The sequence below is a fragment of the Apteryx rowi genome, unplaced genomic scaffold, assembly GCF_003343035.1.
Source record: "Apteryx rowi isolate R43461 unplaced genomic scaffold, aptRow1 scaffold_57, whole genome shotgun sequence".
NCBI classification, from domain to species: domain Eukaryota; kingdom Metazoa; phylum Chordata; class Aves; order Apterygiformes; family Apterygidae; genus Apteryx; species Apteryx rowi.
In genome coordinates this window covers 1,555,493-1,573,388 of record NW_020450838.1, presented here as the reverse complement: position 1 = coordinate 1,573,388, position 17,896 = coordinate 1,555,493, and the positions used below count along the sequence as shown (strand labels likewise).

The 17,896-nt window shown below is 44.6% G+C and overlaps 1 protein-coding gene across 1 annotated transcript in view; it reads right to left on the bottom strand.

Moving 5' to 3' along the window:
• Positions 1–17,896, bottom strand: part of SEMA5B (semaphorin 5B) — a 135,165-nt gene that overhangs the window by 102,057 nt on the left and 15,212 nt on the right. The window contains exons 2-3 of the mRNA XM_026082200.1: positions 16,807–16,906; positions 1,326–1,371 (exon numbers count right to left, since the gene is read on the bottom strand). Of these exons, the coding sequence (XP_025937985.1) occupies positions 1,326–1,371; positions 16,807–16,906 (146 nt within the window). The remainder of the gene's footprint in view (positions 1–1,325; positions 1,372–16,806; positions 16,907–17,896) is intronic.

The window sequence follows — 17,896 nt, the reverse complement described above, 5'->3', positions numbered from 1 at the left end:
ATTATGTTAACCGGAGATCCCACAGCATCCTCCAGTCCCATAAAAGGAGACTTCCCAYTTTTTTCTGCAGAGTAGGAAAGGAAACTCGCTGCAGTGAAAAGGGCCCAAGCTAAGCCTGACTTCAGAGCTGTATAAGGGATATTCAGAGCTGGGTTTGGAGGAAGGGGCTCCCTCCTCCGACAAGCACAAGAGGCTGTGTTAGGCAGTGTGGTAACAGGCATTGTGGAAGGTATGGCACCTCGCGTAACTACAGAGACTTCCCTCTCCTGTGCGCTTGCTGGAACCCTTCCAGCCGTGCTAGTACGGCTCTGCAAAGGGAAACTCCTGCCAAATGGGAGTATCAGCTTCTCTAGCTCTTCATTGTTGTCATTGGTAACTCCAGACTTTGTTTTCCCTTTAAAGAAAGATTCAATGCATTTTACAACCGTTAAACATCTTTTCTCCTCTCCATCTATACTTGTGTCTCCTACTAACAGCAAAAGGCTTGCGTACATGGGAACGGCTGGCAATACTAGCCTAATGGCTTGTTTGCCTGGTCGGATACTGGAGGAAGGCCCTTCCATCTGTCTAAAAAATACTGAATACATCTTTGGTTCTATAGCAATCACAGAAGATAGTAAATACTCCAGAGTATACGTATTTATTTACTTAAAGTGGGTTTTTTACTAACAATTTTTGCTGCATCTTTCAATTCCAGATTCAGTGCAATAGGAGAAAAGTCCTAATACTGCTGGATATTTGCAGGGCCTTTCAAACTTCATCTGCTTTGCCTCCATTCTGCTATGGGTAACATACATTTTGCAACCAGTTTTGCCTCCTGAATGCTTGCAAGTTCGGTCTTGTTTTTAGCAATGCATTCAGCAAAACTCAGCTCTTCAGCAGTCCGTGTTCAAAAGGGCCAACAAAGGCTGAAAACGAGGACAGACAAGAATAGTAAAAGCTTTTCCTACATGTTGCTGACATCTCCTCTAAAGAAAGACAAGGATTTCTTTTGATTGTTGTGTTTAAGCCTGTACCAACTATTGGTCACACTACCTGCTTTGTTCCTTTAAGATGTCATATTTTTGGCACAACCCCTTACCACCCAAACACTCAAGAATGAAGAGCAGGGTGTTGTCCAAATGGGCAAGTGTAGAAAAGCCCTTCCCCCAGCATTATCTTCTGAATGGGAATAAGCATCTGATTTTGACTTTGTTCTTCTCCCTGCTCTGTCACTCTGGGCACATTTATGCTCTACAGCCTTCTGAAAACATACATCAAATATTACAGAAGCAAATATTACATTAGCAACTCAAATAAAACAAGAGAGTAAAATGTGAACATACCTGAATAAGAGAAACGTTGTGCAGACTAAGTCTGAAGAGGTAGTTCCTGCATAAGCAAGCAGAAGAAATACAAATTGTTAGGTTACCCAAAGAAGGGAGGGGAAAGTTATAAAACGAAGTCATAGTTTTTGGTTATTCATTTGTATGGGCAGTGAGCTCTCCTTGGACTCCTCTCCACACAATGCAAAGATATTAAGATGCCCCTTTTCATCCGTGTCTTAATGAACCTCATAACAAAGCTCTGAGCAAGTCTGGAGCAAAATTTTCCAAACCTCATAATGGAGGCCCACAATGAAATCCCAGCAACACAGAGACTGCTTCTAAACCCTCAGTGGACTTTGGTTCAGGCCCTGTAGGGGCTGTGCTCACATTTTTCTTTTTTCATACTGAGAAGTCTGGAGTTGGACAGAAGCCAAATGGAGCAAAGCTGACTCCTGTAGTATGCTCCCCACAAGCGCATCCTTGTAGATGCTCCCATCAAGGACTTTGTGGGAAAGGAGGAGAAGAGGACAGATACTTCTCTGCATAGAAAACCATCAGGGAAATCAAGGCAGTGACTGCAGATACTCCCAATCCTCCTGTCATCACATCTCCACAGGCAAAGCAAGGGAATTCCTGACAAGTCACTGTTGCGTGAGATACCACACATCAGTTGAACACCTGTATCTGTCCTTCTGCATGTTCTTATCCCATCACAAATAGGAGGGAACATGCATTTGCATAAACATCTATGGAAGGAGCTTAGTTAACAGGATTTGACTCATATTTTTGCTTGCTAAGACATTGCAGCTATCAGGAATCAGCTGACATATACTAAGCCATAGTGACTTGACTTCGTGCTTGAGGCTTTTGGCCATGTCTAACTTCATATTTTTGCATCCCATCTGTCAGGGGGTGTGAAGAGCTGTAATCCCTTTCCAGCATCCCTGTCACCACAGTCTCCCAGAGAAGATGCATTTGTGTTATACCAGGTGAACTATGTTTTTGGAGGTGGTTCTATTTTAACAGTATGAAGTGCAGCTTGATGATATAGCTTCATTCACTCTAGAAGTGCCAATATACCAGCATTTCCCTACTCAGCAGGAAAACAGGTTTCAGTCCTATGTCAATGGGAAGTCAGTGGAGAGCTCCTATGGCAATGAAAAAGTCCTAAGGACTCTTCTGAAGAGCTTTGTTTAGAGTCTGTAGTCAGCAGCACACTCTGCCCAAGCAAAGAAAGTTATTCTAACTTCCACACACAAGAATTTCGTATTATGTCACAATGACCACTGCAAGGCATGAACAGTTCTTCCTTCTTCTCTTATCTCTTTTATATATCACATAAGTCATAACCACAGAGCTGTCTATATATTTTGTCACGATTCTATAAACAGATTTAAGGGTTTCAACCACTGGCAGACTGTCTGTAAAGAAAGATCGCAACAAAGATTATGAGGAACTCTGGAAGTCAAGCTCCTGGGACCAGATCTTCAGCTGATGTAGCTCTAATTTGCACCATCTCTAGCCTAATCTGTACTGGGACCACTTACCCAGAGAAGAATGAGACCCATTAGCAATACCTGGACAAAATATATCAGTAATATGTAATGTAAGTACGCAGAGAAGTACATACACAAAATCTCCATCATCTCTCCTAGTCCAATCTCCTGAGATCCAGCGGTTCTTTTGTATTCTGAAACCACACTCCTTCTAAAAGTGCTGCCTACCCTTCCAGGTAATTATTTATTAACTCTTTAGCATCAGGTACAGACTTAAATATTCTGTCCTGCTGTGTGCAGCAGACTGGAGGCATCAAGCATACGTATAACTAAGATCTCAAAATGGAGGGAAATTCTCATCCAGTGACTGATTTGACTTAGCTCCTTTAGAAAAGCACACACTACTCTCATCAAAATACTAATGCATTTCCAGTATATAAGATATCATGGAATAATCCTTGTCCTGGAGGAGTTAAGTTTGTCACAGGCCTCTAATCTTACAACACTCTAAGGAGAAAGTTCTTGTAACTAGGGACTTGAAGTTGCTATCCTGTTGTTAAGCATGCTATTTAAATGCATTGATTTTGGAAGTCTTATAACACAGATTCCAGTTCCTTGTTTTAGTCTTGTAAAAAGCTGGACAGTTTGACTGAGTAATAAATTTTAATATTAGGGTTTTTTTCCCTGGTAGCACCGCGGAGCAAATTCAACCAGAAAATCTTTAATGGAAGAGACATATCTAAAGGACACGATTTTCTTTGCGCTCAGCCAAAATAGATGCAGATGGGAACAGTGTCCATTTAAATAAAGACAGTCTCTGTCCTCTCAGTGACTGCTGTGTAGCGCCTGCACAACGCATTAGCAGTGAGATCACTCAGCTGGCTGAAACCTGAACCAGGCAGAAGAAACACAGTACTAACGCTAGTCGCACAATGATCTTCCAAAGACCTCATACTAAACTCAACTCTCCAAGTCCGACCTTATGGCTTTCTGGCAGAAAGGGGGGTTTCCCCTTTATTTTTCATCAGCTGGCCTCACCTGGCATCTGCACAGCCACTGGCAGTTTCTCTTGGTTTGTTTGATCCTTCGCACATCTCATCAGCAGTAATATGACCACCAGCGGCCAGACTAGGCTACCAGAGACCCCTCTGGACTCCAGTTGGCCTGCCCAGCTAGAACTGACTAATCCTTAATTAATAACATGCTCTTTTAACCGTGTTGGTTCTGCAAGGCCACACCAGGAGTAAAATGCAACAGGGGAAGATCTGCTGAATAAGACTGTGCCGTTTTTATGAATTGCTTTTTAACTGTGATTTCAGTCTGAGAATGAACAATGTCTCTGAATGACAGGCATGGTTTATTGTACCTAGAATTGCCCCATTTGTGTCCTTTTTTTCTGCTCATGTTTGAAGTTATGTCTGTTTAATACCTTGCTGAACTATAATTTAAAGCAGCTGTAAGAATAGGATTAAGAAATACATAAGCACACTGAGATCTCTGCACGAATGGATGAGGTGCCTTCTTGGTCTTTTCTTTTTTTTCCTCCCATTTTGTCTTCTCAGTAAATGCTGGCTAATTCCTTTCTCTTTTAAATTAAACCCACCTGGAATAGGCCAGAAGAGCAATTGCTTGGTGCAAACAGCTATTCTATTAACCTCCTGCTCCAGTATAAAAAACTAGTGCCCAAACCTGGAGGGATGGAACAATCTTCTTATTCACTTTCTGTCCTAAAAGGTCACACAACTTTGCTGCATGATATTAAAACAGCAACTGTTTCATCCCAGTGTTGGCTGCATTTCAGCCATCTCCAGACCAAGAGACTACATTCTTTTAAGTACTCTGGGATAAACTGTATTATACACAGTGTAAGGTGCCTCAAACTGCTAATTATTACTACTACTAATATTATTCAGGAACCTCAGTGCATTTCTTAAAATACCCATGTTAATAATCCCTGACATCTCAGTCAGGACTGCAGCTTTATTACATTAGACAGAGAGTGGGTTGGTGGTGGTTCCTCCATGGAGCGATTCACAGCAGAAACCTATTTAAACAACTTGAGGGTGGATCCTCTCCCTGTCTCTTATGATTGCAGGGGGATATTAGCCCCAATACAGGCATACAAAGTTTGCTGCTGTAAAGACCTCCTGCTCTATACAACCTAATCTTGAAGAATTTGCCATCTAAACAGGTAGAGAAGAGTGAAAAAGAGACATCATTCTCGTTTCAGTTTAAAGCACAGAGTAAGAAACTTGGCCAAGGTCACAGAGGACATCTGCAGCACAACCAGGAGCTGATCTCCTAGTCCATTAGCCAGTGCCCTGGTTAGGAGAAAGACTGTTCCCCCAAGTTGGGGAATAGCATTTAAGCCTGTGCTGAAGTGTCATTTACACTCCTGGAAATTGGGTATACACTCAAGTACTCTGGGCCCTCTCTCCTATTCTGCCTACGGGCAGAGCCAAGCTGCAGTACAAATCTTGTAGATGAAAGTATTTGTTAATCGGCTTTGTAACTTGTATTTGGCTGCCTTGTAAAATGATTAAGCACTCACTGTGCCTGGTACCACAGTGCAGGCGTACCAGCCACCAGGAGAGCAGCTGAGATGTGTTTAAGAAAGGGCGGAGGAATATATCCACCTAAATCTGCTTGCCAATGAAATTCCCAAGTCAAAGCTGCTTATTAAGAGTCCGTTTCATACAGGCAAGCACACCTTGGATGAACTTTGTGATGTGATGTCCATGCACTTGTTCACACATCACCCGGCCTTGCAGCAACTCACAGTGAAGACAAAATGTTTCATCTAAAATGCTACTGAGCAACAGAGCTACAAGAAACACTATGCCTTTCCAATGGGAAGCCGCATAATTAGAGAACTGCAATAAAAGCTGAGACTCTTCCTCTAAGGAGTTCAGAAATTATAAGGGCTGCAACATGCTTCAGACAGCCTACAAACACGCTCCTTCCCAGCTCTGAGCAAAGCCCTTTTTTCAGGCACTACATCTGTCAGCACTGCTCTTGCTGATTAAAAGATGCTTCCTTCTAATTAAAAAGGAGCGTGCTTTTCAGTTCAGTTCTGCTGTAGTAGATCAGGAGGAACTTCCCTGCAGCTGATGGATTGAACAGGTTTTGAACAGGTGTATATGAATGTTTACCTAGCTTCAGAATCTTTTTTTCTATTTAATGAGTAAGGTTTGTTCACATTTCCCACTGCCATCTCCCCGCCACACACCAAGGAGGTGGGGTAACCTGTCTGTGCTCCAGCACAATCCCTGATAGTGATGTGAAGCTACAAGATCCCCTAACACAGGACATTACTGGAACCTTTCTGGACTTCAGCACACACAGATTATCGCTCAGCAGTACCTTACCTTACCCTAGCTGTTCTATATCACTACAAGACATATATATCTACTTGCATGTTCCCGCTTTCCAGCATCTTATAGTAGATGCGGGTAGCTTACCCCTGCCTCATGACAGGGCAGGMTATCTCAAGCACCCTCTCCGTACACAGACAACTACCCTGGAAGTAGAAACACAGCCAGCAGAAGCTGATAGTAGCGTTTGATCATGCTAAAAAAACATGGTTGGAGAGAGCTGAAGAGGATTGAGTGAAGAGTTGCTCTCCCCTTTTGGGGCTATTATCGCACTGAAACAGCCATCCAATACAGCTTAAGTGAGATACTGGAGGCTTCAAGTATGCTAGTGGGGCTCTGGGAAGATACTTCCCATGCTTGTGCTACAATCAGGTGCCAGGTCTACAACAGGGACTCACAACTGTCAGTGTAGATAATAAGAAAAATAATTAACAGAACAGGGTCCTCTGGGTGATGTGAAACAAGACACGGAATTATGCCTGTGACAAACCTAATGCTCCCTCCTGGCACTCTCCTAGAAGCCACGTCCTAGGGCCGAGCCTCGGGCTAGGAGCCAGGAGGTCCTGTCATCTCTTCCTATCTTTGCTTCTGGAGACCTTAAGTATACTTTGTACTTCCACAGTACGTTACAAACATAGCTTACTCATGCTTCCCAACTCCCTGCAAGCTGGTTAGTATCATTCCCTCTCTTATAATAATGGGAAAATGAGCCAGAGAAACATTAAATGACCTTCTCCAAAGCGCACAGCAAGTCAGTGATGGAACTGAGATCAGACCCCAGGGCTCTTGGTTACCAAATTTCAAGCTAGATTAAAGCATAGTGCCTCTATGGAGGTCCAGCTGTGGCTGAACTTTTCAGATGGTTATCCACATTTCTGAACAAGCCAGCYGTCCCAGGAAACCCCGCTTCTGAAGGGTGATTCTGGCCTTTGCTCTCAGAAGGAGTTAATTACATGCTTGTTCCATAGTGTGATGTGATGATCCCTTAGCAAATGCTGCGCCAGTGATTCATTTGAAGGGCCTGGCATACAACTGCTGGAGAAAGGTGGTAAGCCAGCATCTCCCTTACAAGCTGGAACCTTATTCACCAGTAATTTTGTTTCTATTGAAGAAAAACTTGTCCAGTACATCATTCTTTCTTAAAAATCAATAGACGTTCAACAGAGAACCATACTAAATGGCACACAGTGATATGATGCAGTTGCCATATGAGCAATTGCTTTTCCCAAAGCAACATTTCTCTGTGATAAATCTTGCCAGAGCTGGAGCAGCATCCTCTTAAAAGAGGCTCTTCTGCAAGCATTCAAGATATTTCTGAATCATTTTGATTAAGTAGCTTCCAAGTTAAGCCAGGGTCCCAGCTAGCACTTCTGGATTGTCACTGTGTTGCACAAGTRCTTCCCAGTACTTTCCAGTAGAAACCAGGATGAAAATCAAATCCTCTATATTCCAGTCAATGGAGGAGAGCTATCATCAGCTGTAGCAGCACAGGGTATGTGACACAGATCTGTGCAGTCTCGATGCTGTGTATTCAGGGCCAGCTCTCGGAAGAGTCAAAACAGGCAGATGCAGTCCATGCAGGACCACAGTGTAGCTCCAGCACGTTTGGCCTATATGACTCTTCAGAAATCCAGACTGACTGCTGCTACTGTCACCGAGTAACATCACGGTTCAGGGAGCGCTAGCTGCTGCAGGAGGGAAGGCAGGAGGAAGGGCTCATCCCTCAGAGCAGCAGCCAAGTCCCCTCTCCCATCACCTCGCAGGAGCAGCATGTCTCTGATTCCACCTCTTTAGGGGTGGCAGCTTTGCCCACACTCCTGAGAAGCCTTCAGCCAGCCGTTTTCTGGAGGGTTACAATATGTACACACTCAGGAGGATCAGGAGGGGGATTTTGTTTTTAATATTATTTGAACAAATGTTAAAAAATGGAGGCAAATTTCCATAATTCTTTGTTACGTTTTCCTCCATTTCACTAGATGAGTTTCTTTAAAACCTCGTAGAGGGAAACTGAGTCAAATTTACAAAACACTTGTGTGGGTTGGTCCCCAATCTCCTGGAGTGAGTCCACCTCTCAGGCCATCACATATTATCCCACATACCACCTCAAGTCTCTCTTGACTTGTGACTGACAGCTCTTCTCTGCCTCTCTCATCCCAGCTGGCAGAGTAACAGAGCACTTATAGCACCTTGCTGTGGCACTGAGCCACATGGAGACCTTTGATCTCCTGTTTGCACATGACTTAGTTGCGCTCTCATATGCAACCTGTAAAATTCCTGTTCTTCCAGTGCACTGAATATCACTCAAATATTCCTTGGCAGCCCCCCCGCCTGCCTACTTAGGCTGATAAACATGCTCAGCTCTGTTAGGCTTTCCTCAAACTCTGGAGGAGTTCAACATGACTTGTATGCAAATACAGATATAGTTGGCTGGCAAGCTCATGTTATTGCTGACCAATGCCTTCTCTTTTTACTCTTCTCTCTACAGGTTTTTTTACACCTTAGCAGTGGCACAGAACAGTAGGTTTAGCACCTAAACATCTGGATATAAAGTGATACGCAAGTCACCGTGGTGAGCCCTGCCATATAAAACTGACGTAACACCAATTTAACTGGAACAAAGGAGTATTTTCAGTAGTGCAAAACGAAACTGCTCTGCAGCCCCATCCCACAATGCTGTAAAACACATGCTAGGCTGAAACCCCCAAGGTATTTGCCAACATTTCCTGACCTCATACCCCTCTCTGTAATACAATCTTTAAACTGAATTTTCCTCACGTGTTACTAAAGCAAGCGAGTCTCTCACGGGTGGCTGCTTTTGTGATAGCATATCACCAATTTTCATTTTATCTGGAGTATGAGATGCTTCTCCAGCCAGGCTGCATTAGCTGTGTAAAGATGCTTCCCATCAACCTGCGCTGCACCCAGCTTGCCTTTCAGTCAGTCCTGGCTGTGAGACCACCGGCCAGGAGAGCCGACGGCTGCTTTCCTGTCTGTCTGCTCCGGGAATGGACAAAGCGCCCTGACTACCACCTCAGGGTTCATCAGCAGAGAGGTGGATGGTGCTGCCTTACAGGTTGTTTGAAGGACCACCTGTTTTCTCTGCCGACAAGGAGGACAGACCTAAGCAACTGCCTGTTGCCTCAGCCTGTTCTCCAGGAGCAAYACCTGGGGCGAAGCTTTCTCTCTGCTGTCTTACAGCTGCTGCTTCTTCTGTGCCTTGGCCAAGCCCAGCAACCTGCCGGTGCTGCAGTGTAGCATTTTATTTGATTTATTTTTTCTGTGCTAATTAAAATTCCCATCCTGTGCTCTGGGCAAATGTACAAATTTTACGTGAGAAAAAAATATATATACTTTGAACAAAATTTGGGCCAGGCTCCAAAGTTCCCAGAATCCCATAAGCTACAAAAACTTTCCTTCCATCCCTGCCCATACCTCTTCTCCTCCTCCTCAAGGGGTAGTCTGGGACAGCACAGACTTGGGGTGGGACAAATGCAGACTCCTACAGCCCAGCTGAAGGGAGCAAACTCCATAAGTAAGAGCCAGGCACCCCAACAAGGCTTCATCCCTCCACACTAAAACAGGGGCTGAGCTGGCCTCATCTGGCACAGCATCAGAGAGGAGAATCTCCCTCTAAACTATCCCAGACTCAACCACAGAGGTTAAAATCTGCACTTCAGATCATACTTTTATGCCCTGGATAAGGAAACCGGGCACTCCCAATTATGGCTTTAACTAGCTGTAATGTTTAATCACGAGTTTCTCACCTTCGCCATGTTCTTTTTCATGCAGGTCAGGCAGTTTCTTTAAAAACCATTAATGGTCCTTTTAAAGTTTTTGTTAATTTCCAAGACTGATCCCCCTTTTTTTCTTACRCTGCCATGTTACCTTCCCTCCCCCTGGAATGAGGCTGCAACTTTAACGAGAGCCTTCTTTTTGTCTGATCGGAAAAATCACAGTGAGGAGGGAGGATATTTGTTTTTCTAGGTTCCTTTGCAGCACAGATTTCAGATACCTTCCTACGATCTGGATATAACCAAACACATTATCATGCTCTTTGCTTGCTCACGTCCTCATTAACACCTCAACGGGCAAGGTAATTTCCCAGTCAAACGTGACTCTGTAGGGGGTACGGTTGGCATAAGAGGGGGTGATAGCGATGCGAGCCTCCAGAACATCGCAGTAACACAGCTCACTCGCTTTGTCTCGGAGAAGTATTGAGTCAAATTCTGCAGTCTGTGAAGAACGGCATGTCTTTGCCTGCTGATAACAGGATAAGCCTGTGTACTATTTAACCCTTGGTTAGGCCCATGTGACTGTGGGCAATGTTAAATTGCTTGCAGGTTAGTCTCTCCACGGTACAAGACATGATTTTTTCAGACACGCTGAAGTCCCACCGTCCCAGTGCAAGTCTGTGGGACTCACAGACTCTCACCAGCATTTTGAAGACTTAYGTCTTATGCCAGGTTGAGGGTGGGTAATTAAACTGCCAGAACCCCAAAGGTAAAGGGTCCACAGATTTTCTGTGAGTCCATACAAAATATTGCTTTGGATATGTCCATATTAGCCAAGTAAACAGTGCAGACACCTCTGGGGTTGTGCAAACATCAACTGGTACTTCCAAAAGCCTGTCTGCAGGAGCAATTGTGCCAGGTGAGCACCGCACTGTCGTTCAGATCCATAAGCTCATGTGTCTCTACATCATAGCCTGTTTCACAGGGCAGGCTTGCTCTTAATCCCTCTGGGCCTTAGATTCCCATCTTTTATGTGAAATTTATGATAGTGCTTTCCTTCTTTGCAGAAGCCCTGTGAGGATAAATCTTGGTGAGGGGCCTTGATCGTTTGGCAAGAGAAAGCGTTGTTGACTGAGTTCAGACCTGATGCTGATGCTCCAAACCTGCAATCATCTCTGACCCAAGACTTCTGCCACTGAACCAACTTCCTGCTTTGCAAAGTGTTTTTTGCCCAGGCAACATAATCTGCTAAGACTTATTCTCTTCAGAGTTCAGTGGCAATACAGATCTGGATAGGATTGAAGATGCCCAAGGGTAAGAGTGATATTTTCCAAGCAGCACAGGTTTTGTGAGTTTTACTGCACTCCTCTGGAGCTTTCTGCCAACTAGGCAGGAAAGAGCCTATGTTCAGCCAGAAATCTGCACGAAACCTGGTGTCTGACAGACTAATCTATCATACACTAGAGAGTTTCAATAAACTCAGGGTGCCAAACCTGCTGGTTGAGGATCCTAGGCTATATTTACAATCTCCCATATTTCTGCAAGCTGCAGCTTGAAGCAACTCTTTTGGGACATCACTCCCTCCATTCAGTCTTTGGTTCCTAAGCCTACGTGATACAGAGTTGTTTTACTGCTCGTATGTTCTGGAGCAAGGCCAGCCAGGAAGGGGTGTACCCACGCTGTTGTGCTCCCAATTTATCACCAAGTTGTCCTGTTCAAAGCCAAAAGTGACCCTCCCAAAATTGTTTTTCACACTCACAGCCCTCCATCCCAGAGTCAGAAGCAAAGCTTTTGGCCTGATCTATAATAAGCATTGTAAGTTCAAAGAGCATCTTCTCCCTAAATTAACCCTAACTCCTCTCTTCAGTGCCTGTCTACTTGGTATTAAGAGGTATATTCAGTACAGCTCTAAATCAGGGACAAAAATCACCCCTCCTCAAAGCATCCAGACATGCCTCACCAGCAGCTTTGTTGCTTTACATTCAACGGAGTTTGCAGAAGAAGCTGGCAGCCACAGAAGGATGTGCACTTTACTTGCCCATTGCAAGTCCCTTAATGCAGCATTTGCGCACCACCCTCTACCGCCGGGCTCTCCTCGGTGAAGCCCATTTGTTACAAGCCATGAGAAACAACCCGTCCTAGCTCCTGATGGAGCTGACAGCTCTCGTGGCAGGCAGGACAATGAATACTTCTGGTCATGACGCTTTCTGGCTGCTTTTCTACAGCGACATGTCCCCTCGCTGCGAATGGCCAATGCTCTTAGCCAGGCCTCTCACATCCGCAGCCCCAGCACGCTACTGCCCCGAGCTGACACCCCCGCTGCGTCCTTCTGGGAGAAGTCAAATGTTTCCCTTAGGGTTTCCCAGGCATGCTCTGCACAGCCATTTGTTTGGGTACCATCCTCCTGTTGTCCAAGCTGTTTCCCTTCAGCTTGCCATCGTGCCAGATCGTCACATGGTGTCTCAACCGTCCTCGTTTAAACCTTTTATGTTCTCCTCGCCAGGAAGCTCTTGTGAAGCATGCTTTTTGGCTTGACTCCAAGCAGGGCCTTTCATATCAAAATTTCTTCATTGGCCCCTGTCTCTGCCCAGTCAGTAATGAGATAGCCTCGAGGAGTAAGTCCGGGGTGCAGGGGTGGGATGTCACAAGTAGGCAGTGCACCTCCTCCACAAAACCCATCTTCCCAGACTTTGGGCACCCTGCACACGGGGCAGCTGAGAGAGCAGGGCACTGCTTTGCAGACGTGCAGGCAAAATCACTGCCCCACGGAGAGAGAGAAGGCCAGCCGGCTTCTGCTACAGCCTGGGCAGGGGATGTGAGGAGAAGAGGGGACAAAGAGTCCCAAGGAGAACCTTGGAGAGTCGAGCCAGAACAACCTGCCAGAACGGGAACGGGAACGGGAATGGGAATGGAGCTCCCTCCAGTCCTCCCATCGCCTCCTGTGTCCCCCTGCAGCAGAAGCACCCTGCATGTCCTCCCCAGGCTCTGGCCGAGGCAGAGGGCCCATGGCCATCTGGCTGCCCCAGCAGTCTGCTGCTCCAGACAGCTACTGACAGTGTCTAAAGCTGCTCTTGAGCTACGGCAAGCAGATACTGTCCATTCAAACAGTCACGTCTTTTAAGTCACCACTTTTTAATGCAAGTCTCTTTTGCTTGCCCATCAAGTTAGGAAATTCAGCCCATCTCCTTCGTTAAACCATTTATTTTACAGCAGCTCATTCAAGCCGTTCTTCCCAGTCCATTCCCCAGCTGTATAACTGACCAAAGAGCAGCGTCCCGGGCTGCCTCGCCTCTGTTCTGGCACCAGGATCATCTCGTCTGTGGCTCTTCTGCCGTGGCAGCAAATATACAACATGTGTCTATAATTCAAAACTATTGCTCATTATGCAACACTAATCTGCAAGAAACTATCACCCACTTCCTCACCGTCACTCTTTGATTTCAGATGTTTAGGTAGTGCAAATAGACCCGCAGTTAATAAAAGCAAACTGCTCACTAAGATCGCCATAGAGCAGAGTTAAATCTGAAATCTAATAATGGGAAAAAGATTGAAAGTAAAGACGATAAGCATTCCAGATCATGCTATTAGAGAGAGACGGCAGTTTCTACACAGTCTGGGCTGCAATCAGTTTCCATTTCAGCTCCCTTACTGGCATTGGCTTGGAAGTTTTCTCAGGTCTGAAAAATTCAAGGCTTATTCTTGAAGAAAGGAAGGTTTTGCAAAAAAAAGCAGGACAGTTGGACAAAGTAGCATTGCTGATAGAAGCAAACAAAAATCCAGATTCAAGTTCCCCAAATCATCACTTTTTTTTAATGCACAGGGAGATTTATGTATCTTGGTTTTTGAGCTGTGCAGATCATATTTTCAAGTTTTTTCTCAGTAATAATGACATCTAGAAAATTGCTTTTCCTCCCATTAAACTAAGCTCAAATAGTAATCACATGAGCTCAAGAGCTGAAAAAAGCAGCAAATGTTTCAAAACAATCACTCATTCACAGAAGAAAAACAGTACATTAAAATACTAACACTACATTTAAAACAAAAACAAAGCATGCAAACTATGAGTTAAAATGAAGGTTATCCATTTCTGAAATGTGTGTTTTTATACTTAATAAAATGAGGTTCACAATATGGGCAGTGTGAGATTTACAATGTCCTAAACTATTCATATCCTTACTCGCAAGTGTTTGGATTTTACAAATGATGTGACGAGCAAATACGTTGCTTAGAAACCATGGTGGGCTTTTGAAACTAATTCTTTTGTTTCTGGGATTTTGACTTGGCAGGTGTTTGGTACAGTGGAGTTATCAGACTCCTCTGGTTCGGGCTCAGGCACCACCAGTCAGTCGGGAGGGCTCTCGGATAAGGATGAAGCTTAAAAACCTGAGGCTCATGTTATCCCCGCTCCCTTTCTGCACAGCGTGCCCTCAATACCTCTTACGGTTCCAGTCACACTGTGTCCAATTCCTGAAACCAGAAACTCTCGTGAGCCCCGGGATTTTCTTTCCTTCTAGGAAGCATTTGCTACGAAGCTTTGAGACAGAGGAAACACAGGGCGAGCTAAGCTAAAGAGATGCCGCGGTGAGCTCATACTGCTTTTAAATAGAAAGAACTAGTCTGAAACAATTTATAACACAGTCATCTAAGAGAGTGATGTTAACCAGGAAATTGAGAAGTGGGAGTACTTATAAACTCCACCCTGATCCCCAACTCCTGCCACGAGCCCAGAATAGCTGGTGTTACTACTAATACAATCTGCAGTACCACATTTAAACATGGTTAACATTTAAATTTAGGTTTCATAAATTACACCCTGTGGAGATGGAGAGAGACAGCTCCTATCTCTTTGAGGTATTGTTTCATTTGCAAATTCAAGCAGATGGTGCACGAGCAACTAATGACTCAAAAATCACCCCTAAAAATAGTCCAGAAGAAGGTGTGGATTCATCAGGGCAAGAGGGAACAGAAAAGGCTTTACTTCCCATTCCCATTTCTCTGGCATCTCCAGACGTTCAGCTCAGCACAGCACGCGGCATGGGGCACCCGAAGGACCCACGGGGCTGCGCAGAGCCGTGGACCACGGGCTGCTCCCCATCTGCAGCCTCCTCTCCATGCACCTCTCCCCGGCCGTCGCGCAGGGGAGAAAACGGGCGGTGGGGAGGGGAAACGCTCCCCTTCTGCCCCACGCCAAGACTGCGTCCACCCCGACAAACCACTCCGGGAGATTATGTCTCCTTTAACCGCCTCAAAAATTGCTCAGCAGAGCCATTCGGTGCTATCGAAACTTTCAGAGTCTCCCAGTCAGCTTGGTGGTATTTTACAAAAACCGACTTTTCCAAGCAAATTCTATAAATACCTGTCACCGTTTCCTCATGAAGTAATACATCGCACTGTATTGTACTTCCAGCAGGAAGCCAAATTTGCTGTCATCCCTCTGCTTATAACGATCCTGTTGCCTTGTGTCTAACCGCACTAGTACAAACTCGTGCGGAGACAGAGGCTCCCTCCAGGATGCGTCGCTGGGGTTTGAGCGGGGCCGAGGTGTGTCGGCGTTAGCAATGTCTACGCGGGGGGAAATGGGCTGTGCAGCTGCATTATGTAAACCATAAATCCCTCCGAGCGACAAGCCTGTGTTTGTAAAACGCCTAGCAGAAGGCACTATTCACGGCTGTCCCCAAAGCGATGCCATTCTGAAGCAATAAATATTAATAATCACTGGTTAAAGATTCCCACACAGGTAAAGCTGCGGCTTCAAAAAGTAAAACGTTTCTGCATGAAAAGCAGGAGCACCTCTGGTAGTTCAAGCAGTTATGTGATGGTAAGTTTTATTATTTACTGCATAAATGCACACAGAAAATGTATATTAAATACCACTTCAGTTGTCTCTTTGGAGCCAGAAACTCCCCCTCCACTACACATCTCGCTCTCTTCTCTTGTTTATACCAGGGGTTCCTCCAGCTCTGCTTCTCACCACCCTGTCTTCTAATGCCAAATAAACTAGAAAGAACGCAGTCTCTTCCTCCATTTTCATTAAYAGCGCAGACTGCTACCACAAAGTTATCTGATTCCAAATGTTATACTTAAACTGTTGTTGGTGGCTGATTTGTTGGACTATGCTTAGTCTTTTCTTTTGGGGTTGTCTTATCTGTTTATCATGCAATAAAGAATTGTTGCTGCTGGGGCCCATGATTCAACCACTCCTGACGTATATTATTTCGCTGAACCATAGTTCTTTTCGCTGTAACAAATGCAGCTCTAAATTTGTTAGAGCTTGCCTATGCTCATGCTGTGTTTGTGTTTCTAACCTTCTCTTATGGCATTTTACATAAAAATACTGTTTAAAAATAAAGGAAAATAGATGCTAATTATATACAATGGGCCAGAACAACAAAGTTGCACCAAAATGCATTAGGTGAGGATCTGGCTTTGCCAGCAGGACGAAGAGAACAGGTTGAGGAGTGAATTCTAAAGGAAGAGAGAAGAAGCCAAGCTCTTACACCTCCACAGTCTCACTACAGCTTTTAAAAGGCGTGTAGATGAACCTGGTACAGACGGAAAGTCTGTCCATGGTAAATAAACCACAAAGCCAAATTCCGTGCTGGCAGAATGATGGCGCAGAATGATTTACTATAACTCTCCTCACATTCATGCTACTGAGGGAGATGCCAGCATTCTTCTTCATTAACGAGTCATTTTGGTTGCATTTTTTTTTTAATTCTAGTAATTTTCTCTTCTTTGCAATTATACTGGGATTCTAAATCCCTCTACACAAATTATAGCTTTCTCTTTGAGAGGGAGACTGGCCACAGAAGCTGGAAACACACTCTGCTCTGAAGCCAGAACCTGAAGGTAAAGAGCTTGAGCAGCAACCCTGGTCTAATTAAAAGATTATCTTTACCTTGCTCCCACAATGAGCTGGTTCCTGTTGGCATCCAGTGCAAGCTGAGAAAAGTCATGCACACCTGGATAGGTGAAATTCGACACCCAGGGCTTCAGATCTGCAACGACAATGAAAAAGCAGAAAACAATAAAGCTGCTCTAGAAGCAGTGAGTTCACCCAGACATCCACTAATGGATTTCCTACAGAGTTATCTGTCAGAGGAAAGATAATTAATAATCTATTTAAAGGTTACTATTTATTCTCATCCTACGCACAATGTGCAAAAATTGCACATAGATGCGGGGCTGTCTCAGCAGTTATTTTCACATCCAAGATGGAGTGTCAGCATTGGCTCTGCAGACAACGGCAGCTTGCTTTTACTTCTGTTAAAACTGGGGAGCCAGGGTTAAGCAGTGTAAGGGGACTAGGTTCCCCCTATAACACCTCCGCAGCCTTGCCTTCTACACTAGGCAAAGGGAAACTGTTGTCCTCCAGAAAGGGAAAGTGGAATTAATTGATTGAAAACTGGGTTAGAGTAGAAGTGATGTGCACTCAAGAGCTGACTGCTCCAAAGACAGGTTTTACCTTCTCTTCTAGGTTTAAGGTTCTGTTCTAGGTTTCATTTTACCTGGCGCTGGGGATCCCCCTCAATTAAGGCCCTCCTTAACCAAGACAAGGGTGGCCATCACAGCATTGTGGTAGCTAAGAGATTCCAGAGGCTTGAAACTGATTCTGTCAACTAGCTTGGATCTGCCAACCTAGACACTGCAATCACACAGGTTAATGCAGAGCAATAGATTTGGCTAAGCTACACTCATGGAGACAAAGTTCTTCTTACAGAAGCTACATCTATTAACACAACATCTATGGAGAGCTCTACAGCAGGATAGTCTTGATGTAATAAAAATACACCTGTTTTAAATAAGGAAAAASTAAAACACTGCTTTTAGGGTACTCTCAGGTCTGATGCTAGGGCATACACAGAACTCCAGATTTCAATATAGTTATCAACTCTGACCTTGCACATATCACGTATCACAGAATTTCATTCTCTCACATTACACCTTTACTGCATGAAATAACTGGGGCTTGATTAATGGACACCTTT